This window comes from Lissotriton helveticus, chromosome 5_1 (genome assembly GCF_964261635.1).
Source record: "Lissotriton helveticus chromosome 5_1, aLisHel1.1, whole genome shotgun sequence".
NCBI classification, from domain to species: domain Eukaryota; kingdom Metazoa; phylum Chordata; class Amphibia; order Caudata; family Salamandridae; genus Lissotriton; species Lissotriton helveticus.
The window spans coordinates 350,173,125-350,190,184 of record NC_136065.1 but is presented as its reverse complement, the minus strand read 5'-3'; the positions used below and the strand labels follow the sequence as shown (position 1 = coordinate 350,190,184).

The 17,060-nt window shown below is 40.9% G+C and overlaps 1 protein-coding gene across 2 annotated transcripts in view; it reads left to right on the top strand.

The window, feature by feature from the left end:
- The window catches only part of PANK4 (pantothenate kinase 4 (inactive)), a 483,727-nt gene extending 470,654 nt beyond the window's left edge, over window positions 1-13,073 (top strand). For both annotated transcript variants that reach the window (XM_078642473.1, XM_078642474.1), the window contains exon 19: window positions 12,541-13,073. In XM_078642473.1, coding sequence (XP_078498599.1) covers window positions 12,541-12,754 — 214 coding nt within the window. In that variant the 3' untranslated portion in view covers window positions 12,755-13,073. The remainder of the gene's footprint in view (window positions 1-12,540) is intronic.
- Window positions 13,074-17,060: the final 3,987 nt, after the last annotated feature.

The window sequence follows — 17,060 nt, the reverse complement described above, 5'->3', positions numbered from 1 at the left end:
TGGGGTGTTGCGCCGGATTCCTTCAGGCAACTGCGGCGATGTGTCGGGTCTGCTGTGCAAGGTGCCAGTCCCAAGTGCAGAGGTTCCGAAGGTGATGCGCGGGTGAATCCAAACTTGAGGAGCGATGCAGTGGTTCCGAAGTGGGGGTTCCAGAAGTGCTGCGGCGGTTTTGAGTGCGATGCTCCAGCAACAGTGACAGTGCATCGGTTCTCGTTCCCGGGTGCCGGAGATGCGCCAGTTCGAGTGGAGGAAGCACCTGGGTCCACTTCAAATGTACCAGGCACAAGAGCAGGTGGTGAACCTTTGATATCCCTGACTCTCAAGCAACAGGAGGCACGCCAATAAGCCCTTTGAGATCACTCTGGGTTCAAGGCAGAGTACAGCTCTCCTTTAAGAGCATCCGAGAGCAGCAGAATAGTACAGCAGAAAGCAGTTCTTCCAAATCAACAGTGACAGTCTTTGTAGCAGCACAGCAGTTTTTCTGACGGAGGTTCTTTACAGGTAAAGAAATGTCAGAGATCCAGTAGTTGTACCCAGTGTTGCCCTTGAAGTGGGGGAGACTTCAAAGAAAGAATTTGAAGTGCACTTAGGTTCCCCCTGCCTTCCCTGACTCCCGGTACACTACGGGGGAGAATTGCTCCTTTGTGTGGGGACAGGACACAGCCCTTTCAGTTGTAAGTGTTAGCTCCTTCCTCCAATCCTGCTCAGGATGACCCATCTGTATTCAGATGACCACTTCATCACCCCTATCCTTCCTTTGTTTGTGACTGTCTACCCCAGACATGTTTTACAGAGATAGGCAGATGGTACCATATGGCAAACATTTTGAGGTGACCGTGCAGAAAAGGCCATTTCCAACAGTCTCCATCATAGGACCTTTGTAAATATTCATACATTCCTCATATGTGAGATCCTAAAACCTAGGCATAAGTCCTAAAAAAAAAAAGTGGGGGGACTAACCAAGTTAGGCAGTATGCAAGTGACATCATTGCACATTGCATCACAGGAAGTGACATCACACCCCATGCCATCACAGGAAGTGGCATCACAAGAAGTGACATCACATCTTAACACTTTAGACATATCTTTAGCAGTTCTATCGCAAGTACATTTGAGAGCATTATGAGAAATTTAGAAGTGAGATTTTGAGTTGGAGTTGTGCCAAACAAGTGACACCACCAACCCTCAATCCAAAATCGGGGCCTTAACTAATACATTATTTTAACTCTACCACAAACAAATTGGCAGCAAGGAGAAATATGGCAGTAAATCTGTTTTGCTTAAAGGATCGGAAAGTCTGCATTTTTAAATACCTTATGGTGTTTGCTGCAAAGATCTTTGTGTGCCCAGTAAATCTCAGGGAATAATAATAATGGTTGGATAACTCTGGAGGTTAACACATTTGCTGGAGAGATCTGTGTTTTGTCTAGCCCCAGTTTTGAAACCAAGTAGCATAGAGGGTTAAAGTGCCTCCTGCAGAGCACATCATGTAACATGCAGATGACTGATTTTTATTTTATGTAGTTTGGTAAGCGGGTTACTGCTGTTAACACAAAGATCTTTCCGTTACAGTTCAAAAATTGTAATGAGTTGGCCTAACGGCTAGGGCTGTCGCCCTCGAATCTGGGGAACTGGGTTCGAGTCTCGGCAATTACAGCTGAACATCCTGTGATTCTGGGCAAATCACTTAATCTCCCTATGTCTAACAAAAATGAATGTGTCCTCATGTAATGCAACTGGTGCTATGTAAAGCCCTCTGATACCCGATTCGGGTCAAGTTTGCGCTATATAAAACTCTGTATAATATAGCACAGTGATCTTTGAAGGGCATGTGACTTCTATACCTTGTAACTGTAATGTAGCACATGCTGGACATTGATTTACACACATATGATTTATTGCCAATCTGTAATGTTTATTTATGATATAAAGTGCTCCGAAACCTTACATTGGGATGAGTAGCGCTATAAAAGAAATAAAATAGTAGTATTTAAATTTTGTGTAAATGCTGGGACCGACCAATACATCTGACATTCTTCTGGTGAATGCACATCTCTTATAAACAAGGACTGAACAAAGTCAAAACCACGCCTCTCCTAAGCACCCGTGAAATAAGTTGTGTGCTTTTGTTCCCCCTAAATCGCATTTAGGTGTGAGGCTCCAGATGGCTCCCAGCCAGGATACCAAAAGGAGACCTGATGTCCCCTTAACTTCCGCCTTTGTCTTGGGCCAGCAGGAAATTAAATCTGAAAGCCCCCTTCCGCCGCCTGCACATTGTTGCTCTGAATAAAAACAGACAATGTGCAGGCGCTGTTGAAAGTGTCCCTGTGTCTGAATTCTAGAACCATGACGAATTCAGCATATTTTAGTGTGGCCTCATTTGCTTTTGCATGTTTAAAAATGATGAGTTGCCTTTGAGGCTAGGCACAGTAAGGTCGAGACCTCCATCTGCATTAGAAAACATGCTTCAACAATTACATCTTCAGTTGAAAAAATACATGACGGGCAGACTACTATGTCCAAGGCATGTACTCGGGGGAGGGCAGAAATTAACTGAGGGACCAGCTGATACTGTGCTTTAATTTGGTGCTGTAAACTTATCTGGCTGCTTAAAGAGACATTATTCTTTTTTTCTTGTATTTTGTACTAAAAGCCAAAGCTTTTTTCATTTTCAAATGTAGCCAGTCTTGGCTAGAACTTTGGTGTTCTACTTCGTCATATACATACAACTTTAAATCCATCCGAAAACATTAGCATCATAGGGTAAGAACATATGCAGCTATTTAGGCTTCATTTGCAATTCACACCCATTTTAAACTCCTTATGAAGCCAGTTTGCAAAGCTATTGAGTGCCAATATATCGAAGCAATGAAGAGAAGACCTGTTAATTGTTCTGATTTTATGGTTCTTAGTCTCCCAACTAGGGCTCCTGTAGAGGACTGCAAACAATCAAATTGCGTCTTTAGCGGCTTCCTAAAGTCACAGACCCCCCTAAAGCATGAAACAAGTGTTTAAATGAGAAACTCTGAACACTACAAACCCGTACTCGCCAACGCTTCAACAAAAAGAAAACCCGAACTGGTTTTCTAACCCTAAGACTGAAAAAAGAAAAAACTGTTTTCGTTAATTTTGTGGAATCTAGCTATATTTTATGTAATTTTTCAGTTTCTCTAAATTCGGGCTGTCCGGCAGCATGCCCTAGAAGACCAACCGATCACAAAGCATGTCTTTTACTCATTGGAGATGGCACACATCCTCAAGCCATCCCGATTTCTTTTGAAGATATGAAGAATGTTTATCACTCTCTCTCTCATGATACATTGACCGTGCCATTTGTGATATCGGTCTATTTTAAAAATGCATAATCATTTGAGGAATATTGCCGTTTGCGTCAACTGATTTTCTTTTTTTCCTACTAACAGATGACCAATTTAGCGAGAGAGTTCTCAATTTTATGCTTTCCAGTGTTAATTAGGAACTGATTGAACACAATTTGCTAGGAACAGAAAGTAGACAAGATAGCTATAAATTGCATGGCATTCGTTAAGATTATTTAGAAGTCATTACTACCTCTTCCCACTCTTAACTGTCCCAAATTGGAAGTTCTAGACTTCACATTCCACTAGATGAAACTACTTATTTACATACTTATAACATTGTCGTCATTTATTAGTGTCAGGCTCCTTAATCACAATGTTTGAAGCAAATGCTTATATAGCAAGACCTGAATTGGCTATTTTGCGTGTTGCATATGCAAAAAAAAATATATATAAGCAATGCATTGCAGCAGCCACTTCCAAAGACACTCTCGAAAGAGTCTTCAGCTTAAAAAATAAGAGGTCGATTTTTAATAAACTTAAATCTTCAGAGGTTTGACTCTCAAAATGGTGGCAATCTTGAACCCTGTTGCAGTGACTTACAATGTCTCTCTTAATTGACCATAGCAGTAGTCTGTCTTTGTTTCCATAAAATGCAGAACGGTACTCTTAGGGCAGAACAACAGCTAAAGAAATAGATATACAATTTATATCAATTAGAACGCGGCTTCATTTGGGCACAGCATTTTGTCTGCATCTCTAAGTTGTGCAGCAAAAACATAGCATCTCTACAAGATCTAAAAGGAGAAATGTAACTGTTTAGGTAAGTGATCTGGACAAACAATATGCTTGATTTCTTCTGAGAACTACAGATTCTAAAATGAACAATTTGCTCAAATATGCCCTAGTAACCAAACTCTTATCTTAATCTTTAATAAAAGTATCCAGGCAAGCTTTAAAAGTTCCCGCCTTCTTTGCTGATGGTGACATGTACTTTGACAGTCCTCGCCGGACAACAGGAGCTTAAGCAATCCTTTGCTTTTAGCGTTTGGGAAAGGCTTTCGGGATCATGGAACAAATACTTAAATCTCAAACTAGTAAATCTTTTCTCAGTTTATTTACTTTTGAATGTTCCCTAGATTGGAGAGACCTTCTATCAATTTGACTGCCATGTGTGGATAACTTGCCTGCAACATTATTCAGTAGTACAGAAGACTCGAGTTTCAGACTGTCTTTAATGGATGGGTCGCCAGCTTGCACGGAAAACACCATAGCATTTGTAGCAAGGAGTCACTGGGGAACCTTTTATGAAATACATTTCAGGTCAAAGGAGTCACCTTCTTCACATCTTTATTGTTGTGTGGTGTCACAAGGAACGCACCTGAGGGAACGTGTAATTGGTGTTTGCAGTTAGAGGGAAGGTTAGCTGGGTTGCAGATGCTGCCACCGTACTGTCTTCTGGAAGGTAGAAGTGAGGGAGCATGTGCCAGTGGCCCTGAAAGACAATTGAGTTTGGGTGGTTGCAGGTTAGAATCACTTGCGATTATACACTTGGAGTTCTTCAAGCAGGGGGAGTGTTTCCTGCACTGGTGATGGTTGTAGGACAAGAGTTCATACAACAGCTTTTTTGTGTGTAAATCTGGAGGTAGATTGTGGCTGAATGCACTATAATTCTGAAATGTTGAGTATAGTGTGGGAGCTTGTTTTGAATTAATGATATATTGTGTACTATGTGGATTCAGACGTATAGGATAGTGCCAAGTTTGTGTTGAGTTGGAGTGTGTAAAATTTGTGTAATTTCCTTTTGCCCTTATGTTCAATAAAAAAATAAAAAAATGTATATGTATATATATATATATATATATATATCCACAACCACAATCCAACTTCCAAAAGAAGAGGCATGTACTCACAACAACGATTCCTCTAGTAGAGAAAACTTGGAGTCGCAAGCAAATAGTCGCAAGTCACACAGGATAATGTATCTGTTGATTTATTCTTCAATCCATGGGGTATCAAAAACAAAGCATTAGACCAACGTGTTTCGACAGCCTCCGCTGTCTTGATCACGGTTAGTTTGTCAAGTGATTGTGCACAACTTATAAAATTCAATAAAGTTTCATACAAAAGTTACTCCCCCAAGGGGTGTGTTTTAACCCACAAGTAGTTTCTATTTGTCACGCCCACTGGTTTGTAAGGATTGTGGGTGTTGTAGTCTTTCCTGGGTTTTATGTTCCTTTTTGGAACAGGGCTACAATTATACAAGGTGATATGTGTATATTACATCTTTTATCGAACATCTGAGTCCCTTATTTCTGTTAAATAAGGGGTGTATGTTTGTCCCATATTGGGTGTTCAATATTTGCATGTTTATGCAATATTTGTGTGTTACCGCCCTCCAGTGGGCAACGGTGAAGACCCAGTTTACCCTCTAATGGGTTTGACTAAATTACGTATCTTACATTGTGGTAGATGCGGGTTAGTGGGTGTTGGAGATTATCCCAGAAAATGTGAGTGAATTATTGTTGCAAAAGTGAGGGAATTATAAGTGATGGGGATTGTTACAAAGAAATGGTGTGAAGTTGTGTGTGTCAACGGGATTGTCTGTAGGAACTTAATGATAATGGTGTCTCCTCATGTCATTACAGATGTATGTACAGTTCTTCAGATTGGTTAAGTCCATAAGGGGTCATTGTCCTAAAGTTGAGGATATGCCTGGACTCTTTTTGCCGCAGAAGTTTCTCCTTGTGACCTCCCCTGTTGGACAGGGACATCGTTTCTATTACCCAAAATCGTAACAGTTTCCAATTCCCATTATGGTGGGCCTCCATATGTTTTGCAACCGCGTTGCTCCTGTCCTTGTGTACTGTCGCACGGATGTGTTCTAAGATACGTTTTTTGAGTTCGCAGATGGTGCTCCCAATGTATCTTAGCTTGCAGGGGCATTCGATCATGTACACTGTGTATTGACTATTGCATGTTATACATTCCCTAATTTGCCACATTTTCTTGTTGGGCATTGCTATTTCTGTGGTTGGTTTAGCAATTTCACATGCTTTACAGTTGTAACATTTGACGAAGCCTTTAGTTTTTAGCCACACTTGTTTCTTTGTTGTTTTAAAGTGGCTGTGGACCAGTTGGTCTTGTAAGTTTTTTGCCCTTCTGTAGGTGATGACAGGGTGGTTGCCCATTTTTTTGCCTATTACTGGGTCCAGTTGCAGAATTTTCCAATTCTTTCTTAGAATTTGATTTATCCTCTTGGATTCCTGGCTGTAACTCAGAATCAATCTGATTGGTTCTTCTTTTGTTGTTGTCTGATCTGTTTTCTCTTTCATGCAGTCTATTCTTGATTTTTGGTTTGCTTTTTCCCAGCATTTCTGTACAACTTTTTTGTTATATTTTCTCTTTTGGAAACGTTTGATGGTTTTTGTGCTTTGTTTATTCCACTCTTTTTCCTCACTGCAGATTCTCCTCAATCGGAGAAATTCTCCGTAGGGTATACTGGAGATTAGAGATTGTTGGTGGAAACTGGTTGCTTCGAGGGTCGTATTTGTAGCTGTACTTTTTCGGTGAAGTGTTGTTTCTATGCGGTTGTTATTTACATATACTTCCGTGTCCAGGAAAGTTGTCTTTGCCTGATTCATTGCATATGTGAATTTTAGGCACGGAGTACTAGAATTCAGTATAGTGAAGTATTCCTGAAACTTCGCTTCACTCCCATTCCACACTATGAATAGGTCATCTATGAACCTTTTCCAGGTCACAATGTGTTGGGTAAATTCCTGATATTTTTGATTCCATGCTATTGTCTCCTCCCACCAGCCCATAGCTATGCAAGCATAGCTTGGGCTGAAAGAAAAGCCCATTGCGGCGCCGTTTTTTTGTCGATACATCAGTTCTCCAAACATGAAAATGTTGTTGGTAAGTATATTGTGGATCATTTCCATCAACATATCATTGTGGTCTCTATAGTGGATGTTGCGTTCCTTCAAGTAGTACCTGCATGCGTTTAAGCCCAATTCATTATCGATGTTAGTGTACAACGCGATCACGTCCATGGTGATCATCAGGAAGTTTGGTTGCCAAGTCAAATCCTTCAGGACACCTAAGAAGTCCGTAGTGTCTTTTATGTAAGATTTCAGTTTTTTTACATAGGGGTTTAGATAATAGTCGATAAAATTAGATATGGGTTCAAACAAGGATCCATTAGCTGACACAATCGGTCTCCTTGGTGGTTTAGTGGGGTTTTTGTGTATTTTCGGTAAAAAATAGTGTTGCCGTTCTTGGGAAGTCAACTGTTCGATATTTCTTCTCATCATAATCTATTAGATCTTTTGTTTCCCATAGGTGTAGTTTTTGGTCTAGTTCGCTTTTTATTTTGTCTAGCGGGTTTGTTCTCAATTCTTCGTAGTAATGGGGGTTGTTTAGTTGTTCCATGGCCTCCGCGGTGTATAGGTCCCTGTCCCACAACACCACATTCCCTCGTTTGTCCGCTACTTTTATCTCAAAACTTTGATCATTCCGTTGGGTTATTAAAGCTTCTCTTTCTTTTGATAAGTTGTCATTACATTTCATTTTTGGAATTTTATATAAGTCATGGGTAACTGCTTCCTGAAACATGTCAATTTTGTTTCCTGGTGTGAGTTGTGGGTAGAACCTAGATTTGGCTTTTAGGTTGTTAGTTCCTGCTCCGAGTTGGGGTATTGCTGCGTTTAGACTGATTTCTTTTCCCTCTTCCGCGTTTATGTTGATCAAAGTCCAGTATGCGTCTGCCTCTTTGACTAGCAATGTAGATGTCCGTTCAGGTCGAGTTTTCTTAATTTTGGGTTTGTTTTCTCTTTCCATGAAGAACTTTGCTAGTTTTATTTTTCGAATGTTTAAATACATATCAATCCTGGTGTGGGCCATATCCATTCGCTGAGTCCGAGAATAGTTGATTCCTTTTTTCAGAAGTGAGGTTTCTGCTTGTGTAATTTACCTTTGTGATAGGTTTATTATTTGTAGTTCCTCGTTTATTTTCCCTTCTTCTGTTTCATTAGTCTGGTCTCCGTGCCTACTTATTCGTTTGTAGCAGTTTCTCCTCCGACTTCTCCTTGTTGGGGTTTTGCGTATCTGGATTGCCATGGTTTCCCCCTTCCTCTGCCCTGTGTACTTCTCTGCGCCCCCTGATTTTGTTCCCATTGGCGTTGTTTGAGAACGAGGCGCATATCACCTAAAAAAGCCCTTTGGGCTGTGTCTAAATTGGAATCCTCATCGCTTTGTTCAGTTGATGTTAGGGACGACATACTGGATGACGAGATGGTTGTACTTCCAGTTTGTTGTTTGAAGGGATCATATTTGCGGGCGAATGTGAAAATTCGTCCTTGTGTGTAGTCGTTGGCATCTCTCGCAAATTTAGCCTGTTTTCTTAATCTCACCACTTCTTCATGTTTTTCTATTTGTTTGTTTAGTTCTTCCTTGAATTTGGTCATTTCTGGATTAAGTTTTAAAGTTTCAATTTCCTTTTCTAATATCCTTAGTTGTTCTTTTACTTTTTCCAGAGCGATTTCTATATGTTTGACTAGTATCTTGATTAATCCCAATGAGGAGTTTAGGGTGTGTTCCCCCCATTTTTGTAGTAGATCGTTTGTGGCATCTTGTTGGCTGGGCATTAGAAGTATGCGTAGTCCCCTCGGGACTCTTTCTACTTCCAGGTATTTCTGTAGAGAAATTAGTTCCCATGATTTATTTATTTCCTTTTCATTTAGTTTTTCCCATGATCGGAGTTTGTCTTTCGTGTCATTTTTCCCTTGTTCTTTATTAGTTTCTGTGGGCTTTTCCATGTTTCCCTTTTCGAACATTGTATTTATCTGTTCTTTCCTTTTGGCATCCCGTTTATCCATCTTGTGCTAAGTTTTCAAGATAGCCCCTCTTTGGATTTTTGTGATTCAATTGTCCTGTTTTTTGTGTGTGATTATAGCGACACTATTTAACGTTTTTCTTTGATAAAAGCAGTTTTCCTAGTGCGTTTGGTTTCTTTTCTGGCTTGCTATAGCCACGTTGGGATATTCAATATTGCAAGTTTTTTTAAATAGAACGCTATTCTGCCGTATTTTTCAAAACACGTTTGCCACATTAACCGGGTCTCACTTTCATGTGAAATCAACGTTTTTAGATCAACAATTTTTCAAACGGGTTGGCACATATATATATATTTCTCCAACAAAACAGGTAGCACCAAAAGAGGGAAGCCACTGAAAGCTCAAATTGTTCGTTTTTCTTTATTGCCAAACACCTTGCCAGCATTCACATTGCCCAGATAAACCATCCCAATTAGCTGCCAGATGCGTTTCAGGATCCAAAGTCCTTTCCTCAGTGGCAGGATGCAAGAGTGAGATTCACGCTGTGGACCGACAGGTTACATCATAAACACCTGCCCCAGTGGGCGTGGCACTCCCAAAGCCTTCTGGTGTTTGAAGTCCGTCCCAGTTAAACCCAAGTGGGTACGTGTCATTTCACTACAATTATACAAAAATAAAATCCCCTGTGGGTAGATGCAAGTCTTGGCGCTGTGAGTGCCTTGCTTAGTAGGGGTTTGAACACGAACCTGTGCAAGCTGCAGCCCTGTACTGGAACGAGCACTTCTTCCTTCCCTATGTTCCAGCTACAACATTGAGCCAGAACGGGCCTGCCAGACAGCAGTGGGCTTTCCTCAGCGGCTGTGCAAAGCCGTGTATTTCCAACAAAACAGGTAGCACCAAAAGAGGGAAGCCACTGGCACTCCCAAAGCCTTCTGGTGTTTGACGGACTTCAAACACCAGAAGGCTTTGGGAGTGCCACACCCACTGGGGCAGGTGTTTATGATTTAAACTGTCGGTCCACAGCGTGAATTTGGTGATATATATATATATATATATATATATATATATATATATATATATATATATATATATATATATATATATATATATATATATATATATATTTTATACACAAAATGCAAATCTGACATTTAGCTCTATATTTAAGAGCAAAATGCATTCTTTCTTCCATTTTGGGCTAGGGATGTATTTTGCTGACTTTTTTTTTTTTTAAACTCACAAAAACCACAAGTTGTGCAAACAGCCACCCACAGCCTGTCCGTTAGTGTTGTTCCCGTAATAGGACTTTTATTCAAATGGACTTGAAATTCCAGGACATGGTATAATGGCGTCGTTTTTGGAATTTCCTGTAATGTAATGATGGAAATTGTGGAAAATTACACCAGTGTAATGGAAATTTCAATCTGCTTAGTGTTGCGTACTTGGTAAGTTGTCTTTTCTCTTTATGTCCACACACCATGCTTTCTCCCTGCTCAGAAATGATTGTTTGCTGTCATATTGATTAGGTTAGGAGTATTCTGACAACATCTGGAAAAGTCCGATGTAGAGGGACTGAGATTGAATGACTTCTCTTTTTGCTCCTGGTGTGTTCGCGTGAAACTTGATAAGCTGAATAATATGAAGAGTTGAATAAAAATCATTTTCGCTTTCATCACATAGACATTAACTCAAACTGTATACCTATTTATAGGACTTTGGGTGGGTCTGACTTTATTTTCATGGGCCTAAAGGAGACCTTTAACTACTAAAACTATAAGCCAGGTGCTGTGAAGTGTTCATTCTGTCAAGCCTACTCTAGGAATATTAATATAATGATGGGACGATCTAGAATCTGATCTTCCATACTGGAAGGTTCAGCTACAGACTTTATGTTCACCTTATTTTCTGGCTTTAGTAAGAAGTGATACAGGCCATTCTTGTTGAAAGTGAAGTTGTATATCCAAATAGGATTGCCGCACTGGACAATCCTTCATTCTTCCTACAATCTCTGTTTCAACTATAATGTCCATCATCCTACCTTCTTTTCAAGATGCCTGGCTATGTTGTGGAAAAAACACTTTACAATTTAAAAGCTAAAAAAATATGGACTAGTTTAGGGGCGATTACAGCAGGAAAAACACTATGTTTTGGTGTGTATGGAGAATTTGCTCATTGCAAACACCCATCACCTATTACATAGCTTCTGGTATCTCCAAATACTTGCTGACCTATTGGTCCTCCTTTTATAAGACATGCATCCCTTTTTCACCATAACTTAGGAAGCTTTGCAAGGCATATGTGCAGTGATAGCCACTTCTGCTACCACACATGCATTTCTGCTACCACACATGCATTCAGAGAGCGTGGACTCTTCACACTGTCAAGACTGATAAAAGTCCCACACTGTTGAGGACAAGCTTTACTGACTAATGTGGCTGAAGTCCCTAGTTTGTGTTTGCTTTGACATTTTGTTTAATAAGTTATACAGTCACATTTTATACCACCTTTTTGTCAGAATTGTACAACACATTTTTTCTTAAATGCTTACTTTTTGAAAAATCATCAGACTCCTACTATATGGCAAACTGCTTGGTTATACTAATTTGGATTACACTTTCATTCACCAAAACAATGCCCATCCAGTATTTTCCGTTAAATTAGCTGGTTGGACTTTGTATGCACCTTCATTAGTTTATTTTTAGGAAATTTTGATCTGGATTTAACTTTTTTAAACATTTGTAGCAATCAGCATTTTGTTGTATTTTGGTAGGTTCTGTTTAACCACAAACTATGACTCTTACTCCTGTCTTATTAAAATTGTTAATTGGATTGCATTGTAAGCATATCATTCATATTACAACCAGTGTGTAAGTCTGTACCTCAAGTGGACATACATGGCTATCCTTGACAAGAGGCATTCAAGTGATCTAATCCTATTGTTCCAGTACCTTCATGTGCAGTAAACAAAATATTGTCATTATTTTAGGGATAATTGCTTTGTATCCCATATGTGGTCGGAAATACATAGGTAACCAGCAAAATCTGTTCATCTTTGTATGGATAATGAGTATGCAAACAAAAGTTTCCTGCAGCAAATTACTCACATATTTCACATGATGATGTTTCTGAGGCATTACTATATTTTATTGTGCTGCCCGCATGCATGGGAAGAAATGTTTTTTCACTGCCGGTGCCTTTCTATGTTTGGAACAAACGTTTGAAGTGTTATTGGGACCACTTTTGTATTGAATGGATCAGGTGCCTTTGTACTGCATCGAAACTCTTCCCAGATGCGTCAAAAGTATGGCTGGATTAAACACTTTTGTATTGCAAGATGGTGCCTTGCGGATAGTCCTAAATGTTGATGCTTTCTTCTATTGCAGCCGGTTGGACAAAGGCCTATCGATGCTGGTGAGGGAGCGAAAGACTGATTTAGTCATCATCGAGGGGATGGGTCGTGCGATCCACACCAACTATTACGCAGTCCTCGAATGTGAGAGCCTCAAATTTGCTGTCATCAAAAACTCATGGCTCGCTGATCGTCTTGGAGGCAAGCTCTTCAGCGTTGTTTTTAAGTATGAGGTGCCACCAAAGTGAAAGAAGAGCACAGCCACCAGGAACGGACTTGCACTAGCATTCACTGCTTCAGTTGTAAAGAATGTATTTTTAATAAACACAGGGAGGAAAGAGTTCTAATGCAAAACTATTTATAATGTGCTTTTGTGGAAAAGAAGAGCAATATGCAATTCACTATATGTAAATTTATACATTATGTACGTATGCCATCACATTGTTTATTTTGGTAAGTATCTTAATGCTACAGTATTTGTGATGAAAATGAATGTTCCTCCATTTTTTGTTAAACAATGAGTTTAAATTTATTGCAGTATCAATTAAATAAATGTATTTTTAAAGATCTGTGTTTAATATCTTAGCAACATATTGGTTTGGATTTGGATTAGACTGAGTGATGAAAGGGTATGATCTACAAGAGATCACACATGCTCCTTCAAGTTGCCCCAGGATAGCAACTTCTCATGGCCTGCATATTTCTTAATTTTCTTTTATTTGGTTTGCAGTTAATTTGCAGTTAGTGTAATCTTGATTCCTGTCTTTAAAAATAATTTGTTTTGAAGTTTTGATATAAACTTTAGGCTCAGTTAGCTCCTTGCCTTGAAACCCTCATGCATGCTGGATGAAGTGTTCGAGGATCATTCTTGTCCATGCTGATATATCCTTCAGGATTGCAGTAGTTCAGTTTACACATTTTTATCAAATGGTCTAAAGAAGTCCAATCTGCCAGAATGTGGTACATATTTCTTGGTAAATGTGGGATATTAACTTACCGTAATAATATGGGACATTTGTCTTTAACCACAGTGATAATTTCATTAGTTATCTATCCATGGGAATAACATCTATAATCTCCATGAAAAAGTATTCTGCTGGCGATGCCATTGCTTTGTTTTTGCATTGGCTTCACCTTTAAGTAAGGTGTTGTATTGCTATGTCATAACATAACACTGCAATGGCCTGGTCATGCCTGGAAGGTACACAACGTGTCATTAAAAAAACATTTCCAGAACCTATTGTATTTCTGATGGATACTTGTCACCATAGATTCCTCACCCTATGAATATTCAACAAGTCTCCTTTTGGATCTGGAAACTTTAAGGCTGTTCTCCTGTGTGCCGGTAAGGGGTGTCATGCAGCTCTGTGCCAAATTCGTTCTGCTACAGAAGTGACAAGCACAGTCGTAAATAAATGCCAACCGTGCACAGTGGAATAAGTTCTTTCTTTCCATGCCTCCAGATGCAGATTTGGAGCTTTGCCTTAGTCTTTTACAAAGTTTTTTTTTCTCCAAAATTATCCACTGTGCAAGGGAAAATGTCACCCGCTAAAACAATAGGGTTGGAACCATGCAGGGTCTGTTGACGGCAGATGTGCCTGGTGCCAGACCATGACTCCAAGTTCTGAGACAACTCCAAATTAACCTCAAAGCCACATGGTACTGTGAGACCAAACTTTACGTTGCTATACGCAGGAAAACTTCACACTGCGAATGCTCCCAATGTTGCACCCTTGGCAGATCATCTTAGCAGTGGAAGCCTTCGGATAAGTACAAGAAAAAGCACCAAAAAGTTGAAGCAGGAACTCGGCCCTTCCTCCCACTCTAGAACTTTAAAGAGGGTACAAGGGTGTCAATGACCCTCCTGGTCTCGCTCCTGATATCTATTGAAGCGGATTCCAAGCTTGGTTACTGTACACCCTAAATTCCCAGGTTTGTTTCCAATGTTGCACCAAATATAGGCCTTGAAAGAGGCCATGTTACGTAATGTTATGTTACACAGCATTTGTAAAGCGCGTGTACCCCAAACAGGTTTTATGGCATTGAGAAAAAGGAAGGAGCAACAAAGTCATACGTCTAGCCATAAGCTTGTTTGAAGAGCCAGGTTTTTAGAAGCATCCTAAATTTGGAATAAACAGTAGTAGATCTGATGTCTGAGGGAAGAGAGTTCCGAAGATGTGGGGTGATCACAGAAAATCTGGCGCCACCCAACCTCTTCTTTTTAAGAAAGTTATTTAAAAATAATACAACCAGTTTTGAAGATGGTCCGCTGGGCAACTGAGAGCCAGTGCAGCTTTCTCATCAATGGCAATATTCTCATGTATGGCAATATCTTGGCGTCTGACTTCAGACCAGCCTAGTTGTCTGGTTTTGTATTGCTACAACCTCTGATTTAATCCTTTTGCAATCCTAATTAGAGAGACTTCGCTAAGTCAATGCAAGACATCACTAATGCCATTATTATCTGAATAATGGCTTCAAAGGTAAAATATTTCTTGATTTTTCTTTATCTTACAAAGATGAAAGGTACTTGAGGAAATCACTGCTCCTATCTGTGGTTTCATAGCAAGGTCTTCATCAATAAGGAGTCCAAGGCTTTTGACTACTGTTTTAGGAGTGGGAGGTAGGCCCAACTTTAGAAGCCGGAAGAGGGGATTCCAGTTATGGATTTTGTTATCACTATTTTGTTTTTCTCCTAATTTAATTTCAGTTGGTTTCTATTCGTCCAATCCCTAATATTCAACAAGTTATTCTGAAATAGCTCCTTAGATTCTGAGGTATTGTCCATATGTATGACACAACTACCCACTATGGACGTAAAAAACTAATGTCTTGACAGAAGTACATCAATCTGGTCAGGCTCCCACAGAGCCACTAATACCTATCACTTATGAGACCCCTTTGGATACCAGCAAAATGAATCCCAATGCTGTCCCTATTACTCTGCCTGATTGTGAATCGAAGTACATAGAGACTTTTGGAGAAACAAAAAAAAAATTCCTCCACCAGCCTGGCCCTCGGATGTGTGAATGCCTGCTGCCTTGTGGGCCGTTATTCTTTTTTTTATATATATTTTTTATTAATTATAACACGAGTGAAAATATACATATCGGGCATCATTCGGAGGAACATATCGTAATGGCGGACGGGCAAATCAATTAGGAAAATACACAACAAGTACAAGCATCTGAAAAACATCAATAGCAGTGTAGGGCAGAGGTAGAACAGTACGTTACTGTTAACCTAAGCAAACATCGCCGAATCCCGCCCACCCAGAATACAGGATATGAAGACCAGACACTCGATACCCGAATACGAGGAATAAAAATCAGGAGAATACGCCACATTTCTTCTGAAGAAGGGAAAAGGGAAAAAGAAAGGTCATAGAACAAAAGAAAGGAAAAATAACAAACCCCCCCTCAACCCCCCACCCAGCACCCCTGCGGATGGCTACGACCTAACCCACTAGCAGCGTGCCTGTCGCCCACTAAACTAACCCCAGGGAAGGGAAAAGATGGAGGAGGGAATATCGTAAAAGCAAACACACCCCGGTCTCCCATACCCCCCGCCAGCTGTGACCACCCCGAGATATAATCGAACCAACATTTGGCAAAATATACAAACCAATCGGGGGAGTATAACAAAACACCACCCAGCTCCCAGCACATTACATGGGACAATCCCGGCAGTGAGTCAAGCCACACAATCAAGTCCAAGCCCTCAAGTTCAACCCTGACCAGTACGGCATTTCAGGAGAGTCTCTTGCACTCGAACCACCATCACAAAGCAAAAGGCAGAACGTTCATTAAAGTCCACATCAGTGTTGCAGGAGCGACAAAAGGAGAGAAGGTCACGATAACCACATAACGAATGAGGGAATGTGTCCAGAAATAGCAAATTTCCCCAACAGTCACAGTGGAACTTATTACAGCACAGAAGACTGTCCATATCTATACGGGGCCGCAGCAGGATCAAGCAGGGAACGATAGCGACGATCACGGGCTCGCTGAGTGTACATTGGGGCCCGGCAAAGCACAATGAAGCCAGGTTTTGCCCGGGGACCTCGATCTCAGGCGTAAATTGCACCGCTGGTACCACAGATGTATCAGGACTAGACGGAGAGTCGTGTACCGGCCCCAAGATACCGTCCACTTGCACGATCAGTGTCCGGAATACAGCGGCGGATTGCGAATGGAGCGCCTCAATGGCGGCCATGACGGCCCGTAGCGATGGCATACTTTCCGTCCGCCCCATCTCCTCTCACGAAGAGGCAGAGCTGGATTCGAACCCCGGAGGCCGGCTTCTACGGGGTAACAGGCCACGCAAATCCGATGACAATAATGGGCGCTCCCCGTCGTGCCAGATCAACACCGTCGCCGGCAGCGAGGGCCCCGGCCCGTCAACCCCGGGAAGGGCAGGGTCTCCGGGCGCCGGACCCCCGAACACGGCAACAGGCGCGGCACGCTGTTGTCTCCACGGTGTATACCGCTCACAATGTCAGCATCAGACAAGCAGTTAACGATGCACTCCGGGGGACCGGGCTCAGTCCAGGTC